Source organism: Microtus pennsylvanicus, chromosome 4, assembly GCF_037038515.1.
Source record: "Microtus pennsylvanicus isolate mMicPen1 chromosome 4, mMicPen1.hap1, whole genome shotgun sequence".
Classification (NCBI taxonomy): domain Eukaryota; kingdom Metazoa; phylum Chordata; class Mammalia; order Rodentia; family Cricetidae; genus Microtus; species Microtus pennsylvanicus.
Window position 1 is genome coordinate 135166321 of NC_134582.1, and position 16027 is coordinate 135182347.

The 16027-nt window shown below is 45.0% G+C and overlaps 1 protein-coding gene across 2 annotated transcripts in view; it reads right to left on the reverse strand.

The window, feature by feature from the left end:
- Nebl (nebulette) overlaps window positions 1-11598 on the reverse strand; it is a 346177-nt gene extending 334579 nt beyond the window's left edge. The window contains exons 1-2 of one of the 2 annotated variants that reach the window (XM_075970570.1): window positions 10820-11598; window positions 9422-9516 (exon numbers count right to left, since the gene is read on the reverse strand). In XM_075970570.1, coding sequence (XP_075826685.1) covers window positions 9422-9516; window positions 10820-10888 — 164 coding nt within the window. In that variant the 5' untranslated portion in view covers window positions 10889-11598. The remainder of the gene's footprint in view (window positions 1-9421; window positions 9517-10819) is intronic. The other variant, XM_075970569.1, reaches the window with a different exon arrangement.
- Between the last annotated feature and the right edge of the window lie 4429 nt (window positions 11599-16027).

Genomic DNA, 16027 nt, shown 5'->3' on the forward strand with positions numbered 1-16027 from the left:
ATTCTTGTCTAAAAGTCTTTTTAAACCCCTGAGCTGAAGCAGGAACATAACAGACCACCAGCCTCGTTCTCAGTCCATGGGACTTAGGGATGCACACAGTGAACTGGCTGCCTTCTGGCCCCTCCTAGACTTCAGTGGGAAAAAGCCAGCAGACTGTAGAAAGGTAAACAGAAGCTGAGCGCTGCAAGGCCGCTCCTTCCAGGGCTTCATCTAGAAAATGCAAAGCCAAATACAAACAAAACTAACATCGGGCTTCCAGCTCCACAAGAAACAATCGTGGACAGTTAAGCCTGGCCTTTCACACACATCCTTCTCCACTGCTGTGTCAGTGCCCCCATCCAGTCTTAACCAGGAAGAGCCACTGGGTTCCTTGGAGGAGTTTTGCTGGGTTCCAGCAGTAAACTTGAGCACAGAAGGATCAATAACAATCCTTTTTACTCAGGCTCTAAATTGTGCTGGGGACTCAACTCATAAATGTTACCCAAGATCCCACTTCTAGTGCTAAAAGCCCAGATCACACTAACCCTGCAGCAGAAACAGCAAACAAAACTCGCCCTCTTCCCTAGAGACTGCAAGGGGGCTCGGTGCACCCCAATGTCTGTCTTTCTTACTTCCTGACTTCCTTGGGAACCACTTGGTAAAACATTCATCTGAAAATGTTTAAGGAAGACATACAAGCATGTCCTCTTCCTCCAGCCTCTGACACATAGTCAATAAGTCCTCCGGCGCACACATCTATATCACGCATTGACCTTGCATTTCACCAAAACACAGAAGGTATTGCCTGTGCTCCGTCTCAGAATCTCTGCTAACCTCACATCATTCCATACCAAATGCATCACCCTGAAGAGACAGAAGGCGCACATCAAAGACACCTTTTGGAAGTATTTTCAAATAGGGAGGAATTCCATGAGCAGTCTGTAAACACAATCCTCTGACATTTCCAAAGATAATAAAATGAGCCAAATTTTGTCAGTGCCTTAAAGAGGTGCCTGAGAATCAGAACATTTCACATATATTCTAGAACATTTCATGGGACATAAAGTATATCCTCCTCTCCTTTTCAATCACCAAGAGGAAGAAGAAGAAAGATGGGCACACAAGGGAAGGAGGGGGAAAGATCTGCCATCCTTTAATATAAATGTTTATGTCAAGGAATAAAGACTTAATTTTTCCCCTGAAGTACACAACATCAAGGCAGGCAAGGCATATTCTAATCGCTGCTCAGCAGAACTCCAGCGTACCACGAATTCTTTCCTTCGAAGTTAAGACTGTGACATTTTCTCCAATCTCTGAGAAATATTAGGTCATGTCACTAATTTTCTGTGATAAATAACAGGACTGACATGCAGGTGCCGGATAGGCGTCATTTGATGTGTTGATGCTCACAAATATCCACCCGCCATTTCGTCTCTGTAAGGTCCCTGTTAAGAAGAAGACATTTCCCCCTTTACAAATTACATGAAAATGCACAAACACGGATAAAGAGTGTTTTCAGAACGTATCCCCTGGTACACCTGAACCTTTAAGCACCAACAATGAATCCTACCACATCCAAGCCTGGAATTCACAAGCCTAGCCCATCAATAAGGACATTTTACCCCTTTGCTATTCAGATTTGGAAAAAACCTTTCAGGCTCCTCAGAGCCTAGCCCACACCTTGCTCCTAGATTGTCCAACTTCTTCTTGCCTTCCTAGGAGAAACCAGTGGAGCCCCATGCTGAATTAGGGAGCAGAGGCAGCACTCAGAGAGGTTAGCATGACGACAGTCCCCAAGAAAGCCTTAATGCCAGCTGAGCATCATCTGAGAGGTTAGCATGACGACAGTCCCCAAGAAAGCCTTAATGCCAGCTGAGCATCATCTCATCTTCACATGGCAGGTTCAAGGGACAAGCAAGTGAGCAAAACAGAACCCTACCCTCCCCGAGTGGACACAGATAGATCCCACACAGCAAGGTATGTGTGTGCCACAGTTGATCTAGGGGCTAACGGCACCAGGTTGGCCCCCAGGAAAAGTGTGGGGCTCGCATGATGGAAGCGTGTAAAAGCAACAGCTGAAGTCCATTAAAGGCCCACTTCCAGGCCACGGACACCCTGTTCCTCACCATACCCATGGGCAACTCTCAGTGCTTTCTGGTATACAGGGCATAACTACAAACTAGCCTGTCTCAAACTTTTAGCACTCGAGTGCATGTTCATGTTTTCTCTATGTTTGATAACTTATCTTTCTTTCTTCCAATTCTGGTTACAGGAATGGCATTCCACAGTGGGTGGGGCTAGTGGTATGGCTTGGTGAGACAGTGCTTGCCTACCATATATGAGGCCTCAGATCTGATCCCCAGCACCACGTATACACACACACACACACATGGGCATGCACACACACGTACACACACACATACACACACACGGATGCACACATGTGCATGCACACACGCACATACACACACAGATGCACACACACGTACACGCACATACATACACAGATACACACACACGTACATGCACACATGCACACACACTTCAATATGACTTTTTCTATTAGGGTAACTGCTATTATTTATGTGCTGTGCTTCTCCATCTTTCTGTACTTTTTCTTCACCCCTCAAAAATCTCCCACGGTGAAAAGGGCACTATTGTCTGCTGAAGGTCAGCTATGTGCTGCTCCTGGCTTTCTTAATCTTCACCGGGTGCTGTGAGTTTGGCAGGTAATGGTTTAAATGTGTACCAACACACACACAGGTTTTTGTGTGTGAACACTTGGTCTCCTGCTGGTGGCGCTATTTGGGGAAGCTACTGAATCTTTATGAAGTTGGACAAATTGGATACAGGACATTAGGGGGTGGACCTTGAGAGCTACAGCCCTACCCACTTTCTCACTCTGCTTCTGGTCTGTCACCACCATGTGACTATCTACAAGCCCCCACTTCCATGTCTTTCCTACTGTGCTGGGCTGTGCCCTCTGGGACTGTGAGTCTAATAAACCTCTTCTCTCTGAAGTTACCGCTTTCAGGCATTCTGCCCCACAATTAGAAAAGTAAATAATACATGTTATTACTGTTCTTGTTTTATAGAGGAAGAATAAACAATCCAAAGACTTGTTCTAGAAGACAAGATGGTGTCAGGATTCAAACCCATCAATGCCAAGTTCCAAAGTGTCCATGACAAGCTGTGCAGGTCAGGAAACCTACAGTAACCACTGCTCACTAACAGTAGGGAACTCACAAATCCCCTTGAAATAGCCACAGAGTGTTACACGACCAAATTTGGAAGGTGGACACAGAGATAAGGGAAACAGGAGGTGAGATGGGCGTGGAGCTCAGGTCTGTGTTTCATTACTTTCCCTTCCCTGTCCTCTGATAACCTCAGAAAGAATACTAACAAGGAGTTAGCACAGAGAAGAGCGAAGTGAGAACCAGAGGAGCCTTGGCCCAGATATGCACCCACAGGAGAGGCTGGCAGAAGCGCACTGACCATTCTGAGTGGCTCTTAACGAGCAGCGCCCAGCTCAGCATCTTCCAGGCTGGAGCTAGCCAATGAATATTCACAAGGGGAAATGCTAACGCAGCCAGAGAGAGAAAGCAAAGGCAACACACAGCTCCTGCTGTTTCATTTTCAAAAGTCTGACAAAATCATGTTAAGTGAGACTCTTTGGTGGGAGGGAATCTTATTGGAACGATGACTAAATGTACTTAGCACAGATATCTGTGGGTTTGGGATATTTTTTGGTTTTTGTTTTCAGGTTGTTTTGTTTAGTTTTTACTTCACAATTAAAAATACATTTGACACAATAGGGACAAATGTTCACACACAGCCCCCCATTGCCCTACACACAAGCATGCACGCACGTGCGAGCACACACACACAAATCTGCAGAAGGAATGACTTGGGGAAATTATTGGCAAGGTCATATTAAACTATTGCATCATTGTCTGGTCCTTCCCTGGACCTAAGATAATGTGACATTTGGTGGAAGCATATTAAAGGCCAGTCATTGATATTGCTACTTCTAAGCAATAATGTCTTCTCAGAAAATTCGAAGAACCAATATATTTTTTTGCAAACACATAATGAATGCAAATTTGACTTTCACACACAATAAATTAAATAATTTGACAAATGGCCTTGGGGTTTATAGTCTTTGTGTGGCATGTGGGGTATCAGAGTGTTTGTAGTTTAGCTTGGCATATAATTCACGCATAAATACAAGCTGTGTTTTTTGTCTAATCATCTCGTGTTATTTTCCCCGCACCTCTAAGCAGTAAGAACATTGCTCAGTCCTCTTTGCTTTGCAAGTTCTAAGATGCAGAAAATCCTGAATGTGCTAACCAAGAATCCACTGCCGGCTTATGAAATATAAAGGCTTATGAAAACATGGCACGTACTCAAGTAGATCAGTTTGTTTTTAAATATTTTAATAGTGTGCAGTGCTATGTTAGGAACTAAAGTGCATTGTGTCCAATCTCCTGTTGAGCATATACTCCATTCTGATCATCCTAACAAAAAGATCAAAATGTAAATACCATGTAAATTACATTTTATACATGTCCTCCTTTGCATGAAAGCAAACAGAATACTTATTTCTTCTCTAAGCACATGAGACTATAAACAAGCAACGCATCTAAACCCAAGAAGCATTCACTGCCTCATTCCATTAAAAAAAGATGCCCTCAGGTATCAATTACAAAGAAAATGCCTGGGCTTATGCTTGCAAATCTTAAGCACAACGTTAATATTTATTTCAAAGAGTCTCAAGCTAATTACATACGCTACTGTCTAAAAGAAAATACCACATAAGTACTCTGCCTGAAAACTCTCTTAAGAGACTATCCAAGCCACGAGAACTGACAGCAGAAATTGAATGCCTGACACTGAACTTGAAGTAGCCAGAAGAAGTTGGTGTTTTCCTAACGACTAAATGTAAGCTATGCACCCTAACTGGATCCTAAAATAAGGCATGCACATGCTCGCACACCCCACACACACAAACTGAAAAAGACGATCTGAGGACAATGAAAGAAACGTAGGTTAAACATGGACCAAATATAAATGTTATCAATTTTATTTTCTTACACATGAAAATGGTTCTGTTGATTCTTGAAGAAAATATCTTTATTCTTAGTGCACGATATCATGTTTCAGGATGAAATATGACAAGATAAGAAACTGGCCAATGGCCTGGCAATATTTAAAAATTGTAGAGAATTAGATGTAGGAGAAAAGGATGAAGCAAAATTGGCCAAAAGTTTAATAAAAGTTGATTCCAGGTAAGAAATACACAGATGGTCAATGTAATCTGCCCTCCGTACCTGTGAGGGCCATATCTCACCTACTCACAGATGAAAACTACTGGGAAGTAGGAATCTATACTAAATGTGCAGGCCTTTTTCCTGTTGTCACTCCCTAAGCAATACAGCATGAGAACCATTTGCATGGCTTTTACATTGTGCTTGGATAAGTAATCTGGAGGTGACTTATCGTATGTAGGAGGACATGAGCAGGTTATATGCAAACACTACATCCCTTTCTCCAAGGGCCTTGAGCATCTACCAATATTGCTAAAGAGAGAGGGGAGGGGTTGCTGGAACCTATACACCTCAGTTACTAAAGAAGGACTGTATTCTTCTTTTTAAGATATTTTTTGACATTTGAGCACATGTGTGTATCAACTACTGAACCAAACTAGGTACAGATAAAATGTCGCTTTTCACGGACAGACAGAAAACACTTCATTTTCCTGAAGCTTAATTCATTCAAGAATCAATTTTCCACCACTGACCCAGAGAAACGATGGCTGCCCTTCTGTCCGAGACTACAGGAAACAGATGACTGACAAGCACCACCTGAATTAGAGCAGATGCATGGGATCCCCAGAGGGTAATCCACATGGACCAGGTCACATGGCAACACATGCCCTTAGAAAAATATGAATTGAAAACAACAGATACCTCTGAGCCTGGAAACATCATGGCGAACAGAACCCGCAACTCGCGGAGCCTTATTTTCTGGAGAAAGTATGCTAAGATAGGGTGCAAACTTGAGCAAAGTTAGACAAATACGAAACTCCAGCTCTCTCATTCACTCAGGAGAGGTGAATTCCTGCCTTCCTTTTAGCTGTTGAATAAAGTGAACTGCCAATAATGAGCCAAAGAACCAGGTGGTACTCTAACACTTCTAGTTGAGACTACTAACCATCAATATTTAATTTAGAGGTATCTAAAATGAGTGAAAACTAATATTCAAGCTCAGAAATCTCTCATGGCGTGGTATTTCCTATTGATGGAGTTCTTTTGCTTTGGGTACAAATCTCAGTGTCTTGGCACTAATTCACTGTTGAGTCATAGTTCAAACTAGCTAGCCTTTCCCACCCTGTTCAGGTCTTGCAGCGCACTGTGAGACTCTCACAGAACAGAGCTGCTGTAAGCTAACTTGCTTCTTGTTTTCTTTCTAGAGTCTGTGTGTGTGCGCGCATGCACATGCTCATTCACATGTGTATTCCAATACATGGGGGTACATTTATGTAAGCATGCATACGAAGGACAGAGGTCAACCATAGGTACCATTCTCAATCCTCAGGAGTTGTCTACCTTGTTGGGTTTTGAAATGGGGTCTCTCACTAACCTGGAGCTCAACATGTATGCCAGACTGGCTGGTCCGCAAGCCCCAGACCTGCCTCCTTCTTACCATGTCCTAATTTTCTACATGGTTTCTGGGGAAAGAATTCAGGGCCTCAAGATTGTGTACAAGCACATAAGCCAGTAAGCCACCTCTCCAGCTTCCTTCCTCTCTTTCTTTCTATCTTTCTTTTTTTAAATTTCTTTTGTCACTCAATGTATCCATCTCTTTTGCAATTGTTATTCTCTCCTTTTCCCTCTAAACCCTGAAGGCCCTTTTGGGGAACCCAAAAAGCATTGTTGTGGATTGGGTTAAACTTCAGGCAGTAAAGTTATAAGGGATCCTTCCTGATCCTGAATGGCTCATAAAGCTGGGGCCATTAGGCCACAAGCTAAACAGTTACAGGAAGGATCGTTAATCTCCTTTCCCTAAAGAACAATTATCTTGTTTATGTGTTATCAGCCCCTCATTCTCTTCTTGTTGCACCCAGTCTTTGATCTGGAACCAGCTGTTTGTTTTCCTTAAGGAAGCAGAAGACCACGGTCCCCAAAATCTCATTTTTGTCTTTAGATTTTCCCAATATGGTATAGGGCTTGGGAGGGTTGAAAACAGATTCGAAGAATATCTGTGCACTACTTGTCCAAGGAAGCCCTGAATTCTCTTCAGTCCTCAAAATTCTAATTTCTTGGAAAGCATCTGTCTACCTGTGAGCCCTAAACTAGACCATAAAGAAATGCAAAGAAATGTTGAGGAATAATTGTTTAACTATGCAAAGATGTGTTACATTTGTTTAACTATATAAAGATATGTTGCATTTGTTTATAGAAAGATGTGGTGTATTTGTTTATGTTGCAGAATATTTGCTCATTTATGTAAAGATGTATTGCATTTGTTTAATTATGTGAAGCTGTGCTGCTGTTTTTCCTTGCCTGCCTCAGGCACCCGATTGGTCTAATAAAAAGCTGAATAGCCAATAGCAAGGGAAGAGGTACAGGCTTCTGGGAAGGGAAATTAAGTAGGAGGAGGAACTTAGACTTGGGGGAAGAAAGAAAAAAGATTCCAGGAAGATGGGGGAGCAGTCAAACAGGAATGGAGGAAGTAGGAAAATAAAACACACAGAATGAATGAAAGATAAAAAGCCCCAAGGCAAAACATAGATGAATAGAAACAGGTCAAATTAAGTTACAAGAGCTAGTGGGACAAGACTAAGGTAAGGCCGAGAATTCATAATTAATAAGTCTCTGTGTCTTTATTTGGGAGCTGCTTGGTGGCCCAAAGAAAATTCCAACTACAAAGAAAAAAATTATAATTCTCCGCCATACTGTATGTGTGTATCTGTATGTATGTATGTATGTGTGTGTGTGTGTGTGTGCGTATGTATGTATGCGAAACTTACGTGCACAGGCAAGGAAATTAGAGAATACCAGTTGTTACTCTCCACCTTCTTCCCTTGACACAGAGTCTCTCATGAAACCTGCGTAGGTAGACGGCCAGCGAGTCCTGGTGATCCCCATCTCTACTCCCCAAACGCTGAGGTTACAGGTGTTGATGCTTATGGCACAAGAGCCCTTACCCACTGAGCCTTCCACTATACAACAGATATTTTTAAAGTTCTGCACCAGATATCTGAGCACACCGTTTGTTCACCGACTGTCTGCTGACTGTTTCATACTCCCTGTCCAAGATGAAGACGGCCTGACCCTCAGCCTCCCAAAGACCTATGGGGCTGCTTCAAACACTGGGAAGGAGCAGGTTCTGCCAATATTCCAGCTAGGATGTTAGAGTCATCCAGAGGTCTCTGAGCTATCTCTAGACCTGGCCATGACCATGGGGGAATGGGGAGAGGGAGAATCCATGGTTAGGACTAAAAGCCCACAGTGAAGCCACTGTGTGACCAGAGGGATGCTCAGGAGAGTAAAGCAGCTCAGGTCCCAAGGCAACAAGGGAGCCCTTGGAGGTTCTGCCCAATGTGGAGTCACTTGCAGTCTCTGGAAGTGACCTGAGCCCCATTCTGAAGCTTAGTACCTCCATTTAGTTTCATTACCTGTTATGGAGGGGAGTAATATTAATGTTCCCCCTTACCCATGGGATGTTAGTAAAGATTAAATGACTCAGTATGAATAAAGTACTCTAAGCATGGCCTGACTCATGGTAAACACTATGCCAAGGCTAGCTAATATTGCCCAGAACATGCCCTCAGGGGAGCCTTCAAAGAGAGTGCCACTGTTTTATTTCCCCACCTACTACTGGCAGCCAGAAGTACCTTGTCTACTACAGGTCTACGGCAGCAGATCTGATACTAACCAGGTAGGAATCACCCCACCATTCTTTCATTCCCAGCTCAAACCCCAGAATACCTGAAGCGGTCTTAGTGAAGACCAAACCAACGAGACTTCTTTCCCTAGCAACTAGGTTCAGATATAAAACTGCAAGATAGCAACATCCTGCGATTAAAATGGAAATTGACATATGATTAAAATGGAAATCTGCCTGACATGCATGTCAGAGCCCACACATTCTCAGTGGGTAAGTTCTGGAGCTTCTAATAAACGTCCCTAAGTCTGAAATGCTATGAACTTCAAACGCTAACCTGGTGGAAAAGTCACACAAATTACCCTACACATTAGCAGGACATAAACACAGCGACCTTCGACGTAGTAAGTGACCATGGAGTCTGTGCGTTAACAGGTCATGGGCCATTTGCACGCCGAGTGGCACAGTGAGTCGATTCTTCCGAAGAGGCATGTCTACTAACTTAAGCTCTCCTGCTGGGCTACCCCTGGCACAGCGCACTGGCAATACTCACGCATTGCAATAGGGCTTCTTTTCATAGCCTTTGTAGTTGTTCATGTTGAGAGCCATCTTGCAGACCTCGCAATGGAAGCATCCTTTATGCCAATGCTAAGAAGGAAAGAAAAACAAAAACAAATACTTAACACTTCATTGCAATACCAGTTCCGAACAGAAGACCAGAATGGGCAGGGAAGGCAGCCCATATGATAACGTTACCAGGAAATGTCCGTAGGTAGTAGCCCACATTTATGTTTCCAGTTCAGTGAAGAACTCAGACAGCTATTAAAGTTCGTTTTTAAATTAATCCCACCACTAGACTCACAAAGGAAGAAATGCCAAGGGTCTGCCCATATTACAGCAGAAAAGGAACCCTGAAGTCAGCTAATGGAGAACTGTGGGGAGGGAGGACTTTAAAATGAAAGAGGATTTCTTTCCAAATGCCTAAATGTTGTGTTTGTAGGATTTTCACGCACGTGTCCACCGGAAGTCAGACAACCCACAGTAGCAGAGGTGGCCTATGTAAACACCCTTGTCCCCAGCCTCCACTAAATTGTAAAACGCTGCTCTGTCTGAGAGATGGATTACTCTACAGAGGCGTTTGTAACACCAAACGCAAATTTCACTGGGACTGCCTACGGCTGGTTTCAGTTATCAGTCACCAGGGATCGCGCTGGGTCTGTCTCACAGGCTGTTCAACTCCATCCACACCCAGAAAGGGCAGAGCTGCTGCTACCCGGCTAAAGCCACTTCCTCTGGAATTTACCCTGGTGGAGTAGGCGCCCGTGGGTCAGCTTGCTACTCGGGCTGGGTCTTTCCTACAGGGATTATTCTTAGCACTGCGGCAGTGGCGCCCCATGGCATATTAATTGTTATTTGCCTTTTCCTAAAGCCGTTGTCACAAGAACTGTTAGGGACTGGATGAGATGAAGGTGCCAAGGTCCGTGCAGTGGGGAGGGAGGGACAGACATGACGGGGGAGGGGACGCGGCTTGTTAAATGCTCCCCCCCCTCTTACCCAGCCTGGCTCGTGGGTGACTCAACCTGGCTGCTGGGTGCTCAACCTAGCCCCTGGGTTCTCAGCTTAGCTCCTGGTTGGCTCAGCCAAGCTACTGGATACCCAATTCTGGCTCTTCCGTGCTGGGGCTGCCATGAGTCCTTCAAGGCAACTGTGTGGATGTCGCGCACCCTACACCCGGGACAAAAGCCTTTCCTAATTCCAACACCCTTATCATTTGATCGTGGAGATCTCAGACACAACGGCTGGGGTCTTCCTTCAAGCATCCTCTCCCTGTGCCAAGACCCAGGAAACATACCAACCCACTCATCTTCCTAACCCAGGTGCCAAAACTTCTTGGAGCAGGTGCAGTCGGACGCCCGGCAGGTCCGGGCTGGCCAGGCGCCCCCTCGCTCACCTTATCCAGGCAATTGACTTTCTCCGTGGGATACACCACTTTTCCGCAGCGGGCGCACTGGGGATTCATTGTCGCGGTTCCCGCGGGCGGTGGCTGTTGCTGCGGCTGTGGTTAGGGGCTCCGGGGAGCCTCTGTGACATCCCCTGGAGAGCCCCGTGCCACCTCTGGGCAAGCTGAAGGGTTTCAAGCGCGGGCGAACTGGTCTGGTGGGATGCAAGGGGGCGCGGCTGGGCCTGGGGCCGGCCTCACTCTGCGACGCTGGCGCTCGGCTCCGGCTCGGGCTGTGCGCCGCTGGCTCTGCGTCGCTAGCGCTCCAGGTACCGGTGACTCACAACCACTCGCGCCCGCCCCTCGCGCTCGCTCACTCGCTCCCCCGCCTCCGCCGCCGCCGCCGCCGCGCAGGCCAAACCCACCAGCGCGCACCGACCCAAGGGGCAGAGAACCAGCCTGTCTGGCACTAGGGGGACAGAGGACAGCGTGGGGGGAGGGGATGCTAGGGACCCGGAGAACTCCGCACACAGCCACCCAATGAGGCCTGGGGAACCAGCACCCACGCTGCAGCAGCCTCGCGCGCCCAGGTGGGCGGCGGCGACACAGCGAGCCAGGCGGGGGAGGTCAGAGCTGGGGGTGACTGGAGCCCGGGAAAAGCTCAAACCCGCGCACTTCCAGCACCCTTCCTCTCTCTTTTTCCCTAGCCGGATGCCCTCCTCTCACTCCAGGGTGATGTCCCTGACACCCAGAGGTCGGCCAAGGATGTGCCCTAGCTCCTTCTAAGGCTCAGGGGACCAGCTCTGCTTGGTACCGCCCAGCACACTGACTGACTCCCTGCCTGCGACGAGCCTGGAGCTGAAGACGCTCGCCCGGAACTGGGAGGCTCGCGAGTACCAAGAGAGTCAAGTGTCCGGTACACCCCCTTGGGCCGCCTGACTCCAACCACCACTAGACAGAGAAAATGTGTCTATCGTGCCTGCCTGAAGTCCTACGACCCAGGATGAGGAAGCTTTCTTGGTGCCCCCTAGTCGCCGGACATTTTATACTTTTTATGTCACTGGAGAGTGATTGGTCATTATAGGCCAGAATCAAGCCTCTCTTGATTAATACAGTCGGTGTTCATTTTGTGTGTATACAATATATTGTTCTCCAATTAAGTAACACGAAGACCCGAGAAAAGTTCTTCTGAGCTCAGAGATGCAATTACGGACCCATCATCCAAACCAGAAGAGCCAGAAAATCAAGCGAAGGGTAGGATGGACCCAGACAAAAAGAGCAACGATTTTCCCTTTTAATGATAATCTCGAGATGACTGGATTCCGTTTATGAGAAGCAAACAAGGAGCCATGTTAACTATATTCTGCGCCTGACCCTGCCTCTTACTGGTTTTGTGGCCTTCTGCCAATGCTTGGTTTCTCTTTGACTCAATCTTCTCATCTCCAGAATGGGGCTGACAACAGTCACAGAACAGCTCTGACCCTTCTGAAGCGAGGATTATGAGTCAGCAGTCGGTAATCGCTTCAACCTCCCTGGCCTCTGTAAGCACCAAGCAAATCGGCTCGGATTATCATAAATTGGTTGTAACAAACACATTCCTCTCCTAGCAAGAGGATTAAGATTCAGTCATGCCACTTAGCAACTTCTGTGACAAATATTTCTGTCACTTAAAGAAAAATCAGAGCTGTACCTTTTTGGAGACAACTCTTGATGGCCAAGCCTTTCAGGCAGGCTGCACCCATGAACACATTCAGAATAATGCCTGGCTATTTGACTTTTCCCAAGAGGTAACTTTTTTAAACATAGTCTCAAATCCAAGACTCTAACCACTCACTGCTGTGTCCACAAACCCACCTTCAAAGCAAATAAACAGATGATTTTCTAGCAGAGAGTACCATTTATCCCCAAAGATCATTGCAGATGCCTTTGGGCAAAAGAGTATGTGTGTAATCTCCTGGAGGACGGATTTTTATTATTTTCTTTCAGCATTAGGTTTTTGGAACTGCAGATCATAAGATACAAATACCTTATTCTTCTTAAATACTGAGCACAGAATTAAGGAGTAAAATGGTGACGTTTATAGCTGATTAGTTTCCCTAAACAGTATAATTTCTTGCAAAATCAGCCATCCATCACAGTGATTGACACACAGTAAGTACTAATTAGATGTTGACGGAAAGTTTAGATGGGACAAGTGCACACCTCAACACTGGAATTAGCTGTGATGTGTTATTCTTTAAGGTAAGCACTGACTCCTGGGTACTGTTTCCCTCTTGATTCTGTTCCTCTGACTCAAGCCAGCGCCTAAGTTTCTTAATGCTGTACTGAGAGAATGCAAATTCCATCTGTCTCTAAAGAAGACCACTTTCTTTCCGAAACCAAAGTCCTGAAACTTTGGCTTTAATCTGTCCTCTGGCCCTGCCTTCTTCCTCCAAGCAGATAAAATGATTTGATTGTTCCGCCAGGGAGACCTCTGCCCTCACATTGCTTTAGCTGACCAATCCAGAAATTCTGCCTTGTGGTCACTGTATCCCAGCATGGCCCCTTTCAGTCCTTTCTGCTGGCGTGGCCACAGAGGTAAAACATAATGGACCATTATTAGTCACCTTCATAAAAAGGCTTCTGTGCTTAGAAGTTAGATTATTTCTTTAGATAAAGTTCTCAGATATGTTCACTTTTTCCTATGGGGTCTTTTTATTTAAAAAATCTGTCATAGACAATGATTATTTAAGCTATGTAAATTGAACTCAAAATTCGACATTATAGAGAGAGATTAGTATTACCAAAGACTAAACAGTGGCTTTGACAAGCAGTTTCTTGGACATAAATGTGGTAGATTGTCCTAGTCCCGAAAACATAAGGACACCCTGTGTGAGGAATCCAAAGTGTTCACCCTGATATTCTATTTTATTCTGCTTTTACTGTCATGTTAATGTCATCTCCCAACATGGCATGACATAGCAATAAACTTCTAATAATGAAAAAAATCTCAACAAATGACAGGACTGGCCAAAATGAGCTCCAGATTCCCCAACATCTATAAATACAGAGCCTAGATAATGAGGTCTACCCAAAACCTCCCCGACTTTGAAAAGAGAAGAAGGAAGGATGAACGCCAACCCCTTGTCTTGCTCTTTATTTTAGGAGTCTCACTCCCAAAAGGACTTATGGCAAGTAAAATATTATCTTCCCTCTACCACCACTCAAATAAAAGTGATGTTTCCGCCCTGTGAATTTCTTACTTTACATGATGCTATGTTTTGGACTGAGAACCACACCACACCGTCAAGGCCAAGGCTTTGTCTCCAGCCTATGGCCCCACTAGGAAGTAGAACCTTTAAAAAGTAGGGTCTAGTGAGAAATCGGTCATTTGGGTTTCAGTTAGTGTGTTATAGCAGAAGCAACAGAAAACTAAAATGTCTGTCTGTGGAAATGGTATCCTTTCTTTCGGCCACGGTGAGCTACAAATTCTAAAGGAATAGTTTGTAAGTATGGCTCGGAGTCTTTTTGCACAGATGTAAAACGAAGTGGGTAAATACAACGGACATCCGTTCTCTCGCGTCCTTATAAAAAGATCTATTCACACAATTTACCTCAATTCATTAAATACAGCATAGGTAGTACACAAATCAGTGTGCTTCTCTGAAATCTCCCTGGATTTTCCTTTCCTTCTGTACCAAGCAATTCAATGGATAATAGTCTTATCTTTTCAGTGAGTACCCTAAAATCAACACAGAGTGCCTCCCTAAACCATAACCCAGCCATCAAATTCTACTGATTTTATCTCCAAAGAGTTCTTGAATCTGTCTCCATGCCTCTGAATTAGTGTAGCAAATTGTGTCTCCTTTGTATTTTTCTGCAATGATTCCCTAAATGCTTTATCATCACACAAGCTACAGAAGGAAACAGAGCCTTACTCCCCCAGACCGGAGTTAGAAGTGTCATCAACAGGACCAGACATCTGGCTCAGTCAATGAAGTTCTGGATTCAAACCCCAGGACCACCAGATGTGGTGGCACACATCTGCAGTGCCAGCACAAGGGAGGTGGACCCGGAGGATCGCCACAGGCTACACAAGACCCTGTCTCCAAGGAGAAATATTAAGACTAGAAAGCTTTCCCAGTGGTCAGAGCGCTTGATCTTCCAGTGGACCCAGGTCTGATTCCAGGCACCTACTTGGTGACTCACAAACATCTGTAACTCCGGTTCCAAGGAATCCAATGCCCTCTTCTGATCTCTGTGGGCACCAGAAACTCACATGGCACATAGACATACATGCATATAAAACATCCATACATATAAACAAAAATTTTTAAAAAGAAAGAAATGTCAAAGATAGAAAAATCCATACTTCTCCAGGTCTGATAAATGGCCCCCACCCCTGCCAATGCTGTATGATTTTTTTGTTTGTTTGTTTGTTTGTTTCGAGACAGGGTTCTCTGTGTTGCTTGGGAGGCAGTCCCAGAACTAGCTCAAGAGCTGTATGATTTTTTAAAATAAAATGCGCTCATCAAAAGCACTAAACATAGTGCCCAGTAAGAAGTTAATCTTTGCTATAATCATTGAATTACAAGACTGAAATTTTCAATGGGACTCCATACATACTACATGCTAAGTCAGATGGGCCATGACGAAGATGGCAGTTACTATCAACCTTTTTGTGTACACTAAGTCTGTTTTCTCAATCATCTGCCTTCTTCATGAATATCAAACTACCAATATGAAATTGACGAGACAAATACTCTTCTTGCCAGACACAGTGATGCTCACCTTTATCCCCAGCACTCTGAGTGCAGAAGCAGGAAGAACTGTTTTAAAGCCAGCCTATAGGGTGGGGTTTAGACCAGCCAGAGTTACATAGTGAAACAAACAAAAAATACTTCTCTTGTGTGGAGAGAGTAAGTGTCAGTGCTGTTAGTGGTCAGCCACAAATTGGACATCTATATTCCATTCTCCCCCTCTCCCAAGACAAAGGGATCATCAGGGAAGAGAGAGAAAAAGAATTATAAGAGCCAGATGTCAGAATAGGAGTGAAACCGTGTCTTCTGGACAAGACAGGACCACCACACTCACGGGCTCACAGCAACTGTGACTGCACAAGAGCAAGCCAGGCAACATTCCAGTCCGAAGGGAGGGAGGGAAGAAGAGATGGAGGGAGAGAGGGGCGGATAGAGGGAGGGGCTCATGAGTCCCCCACCCTAACTGAACAACTATTCACAA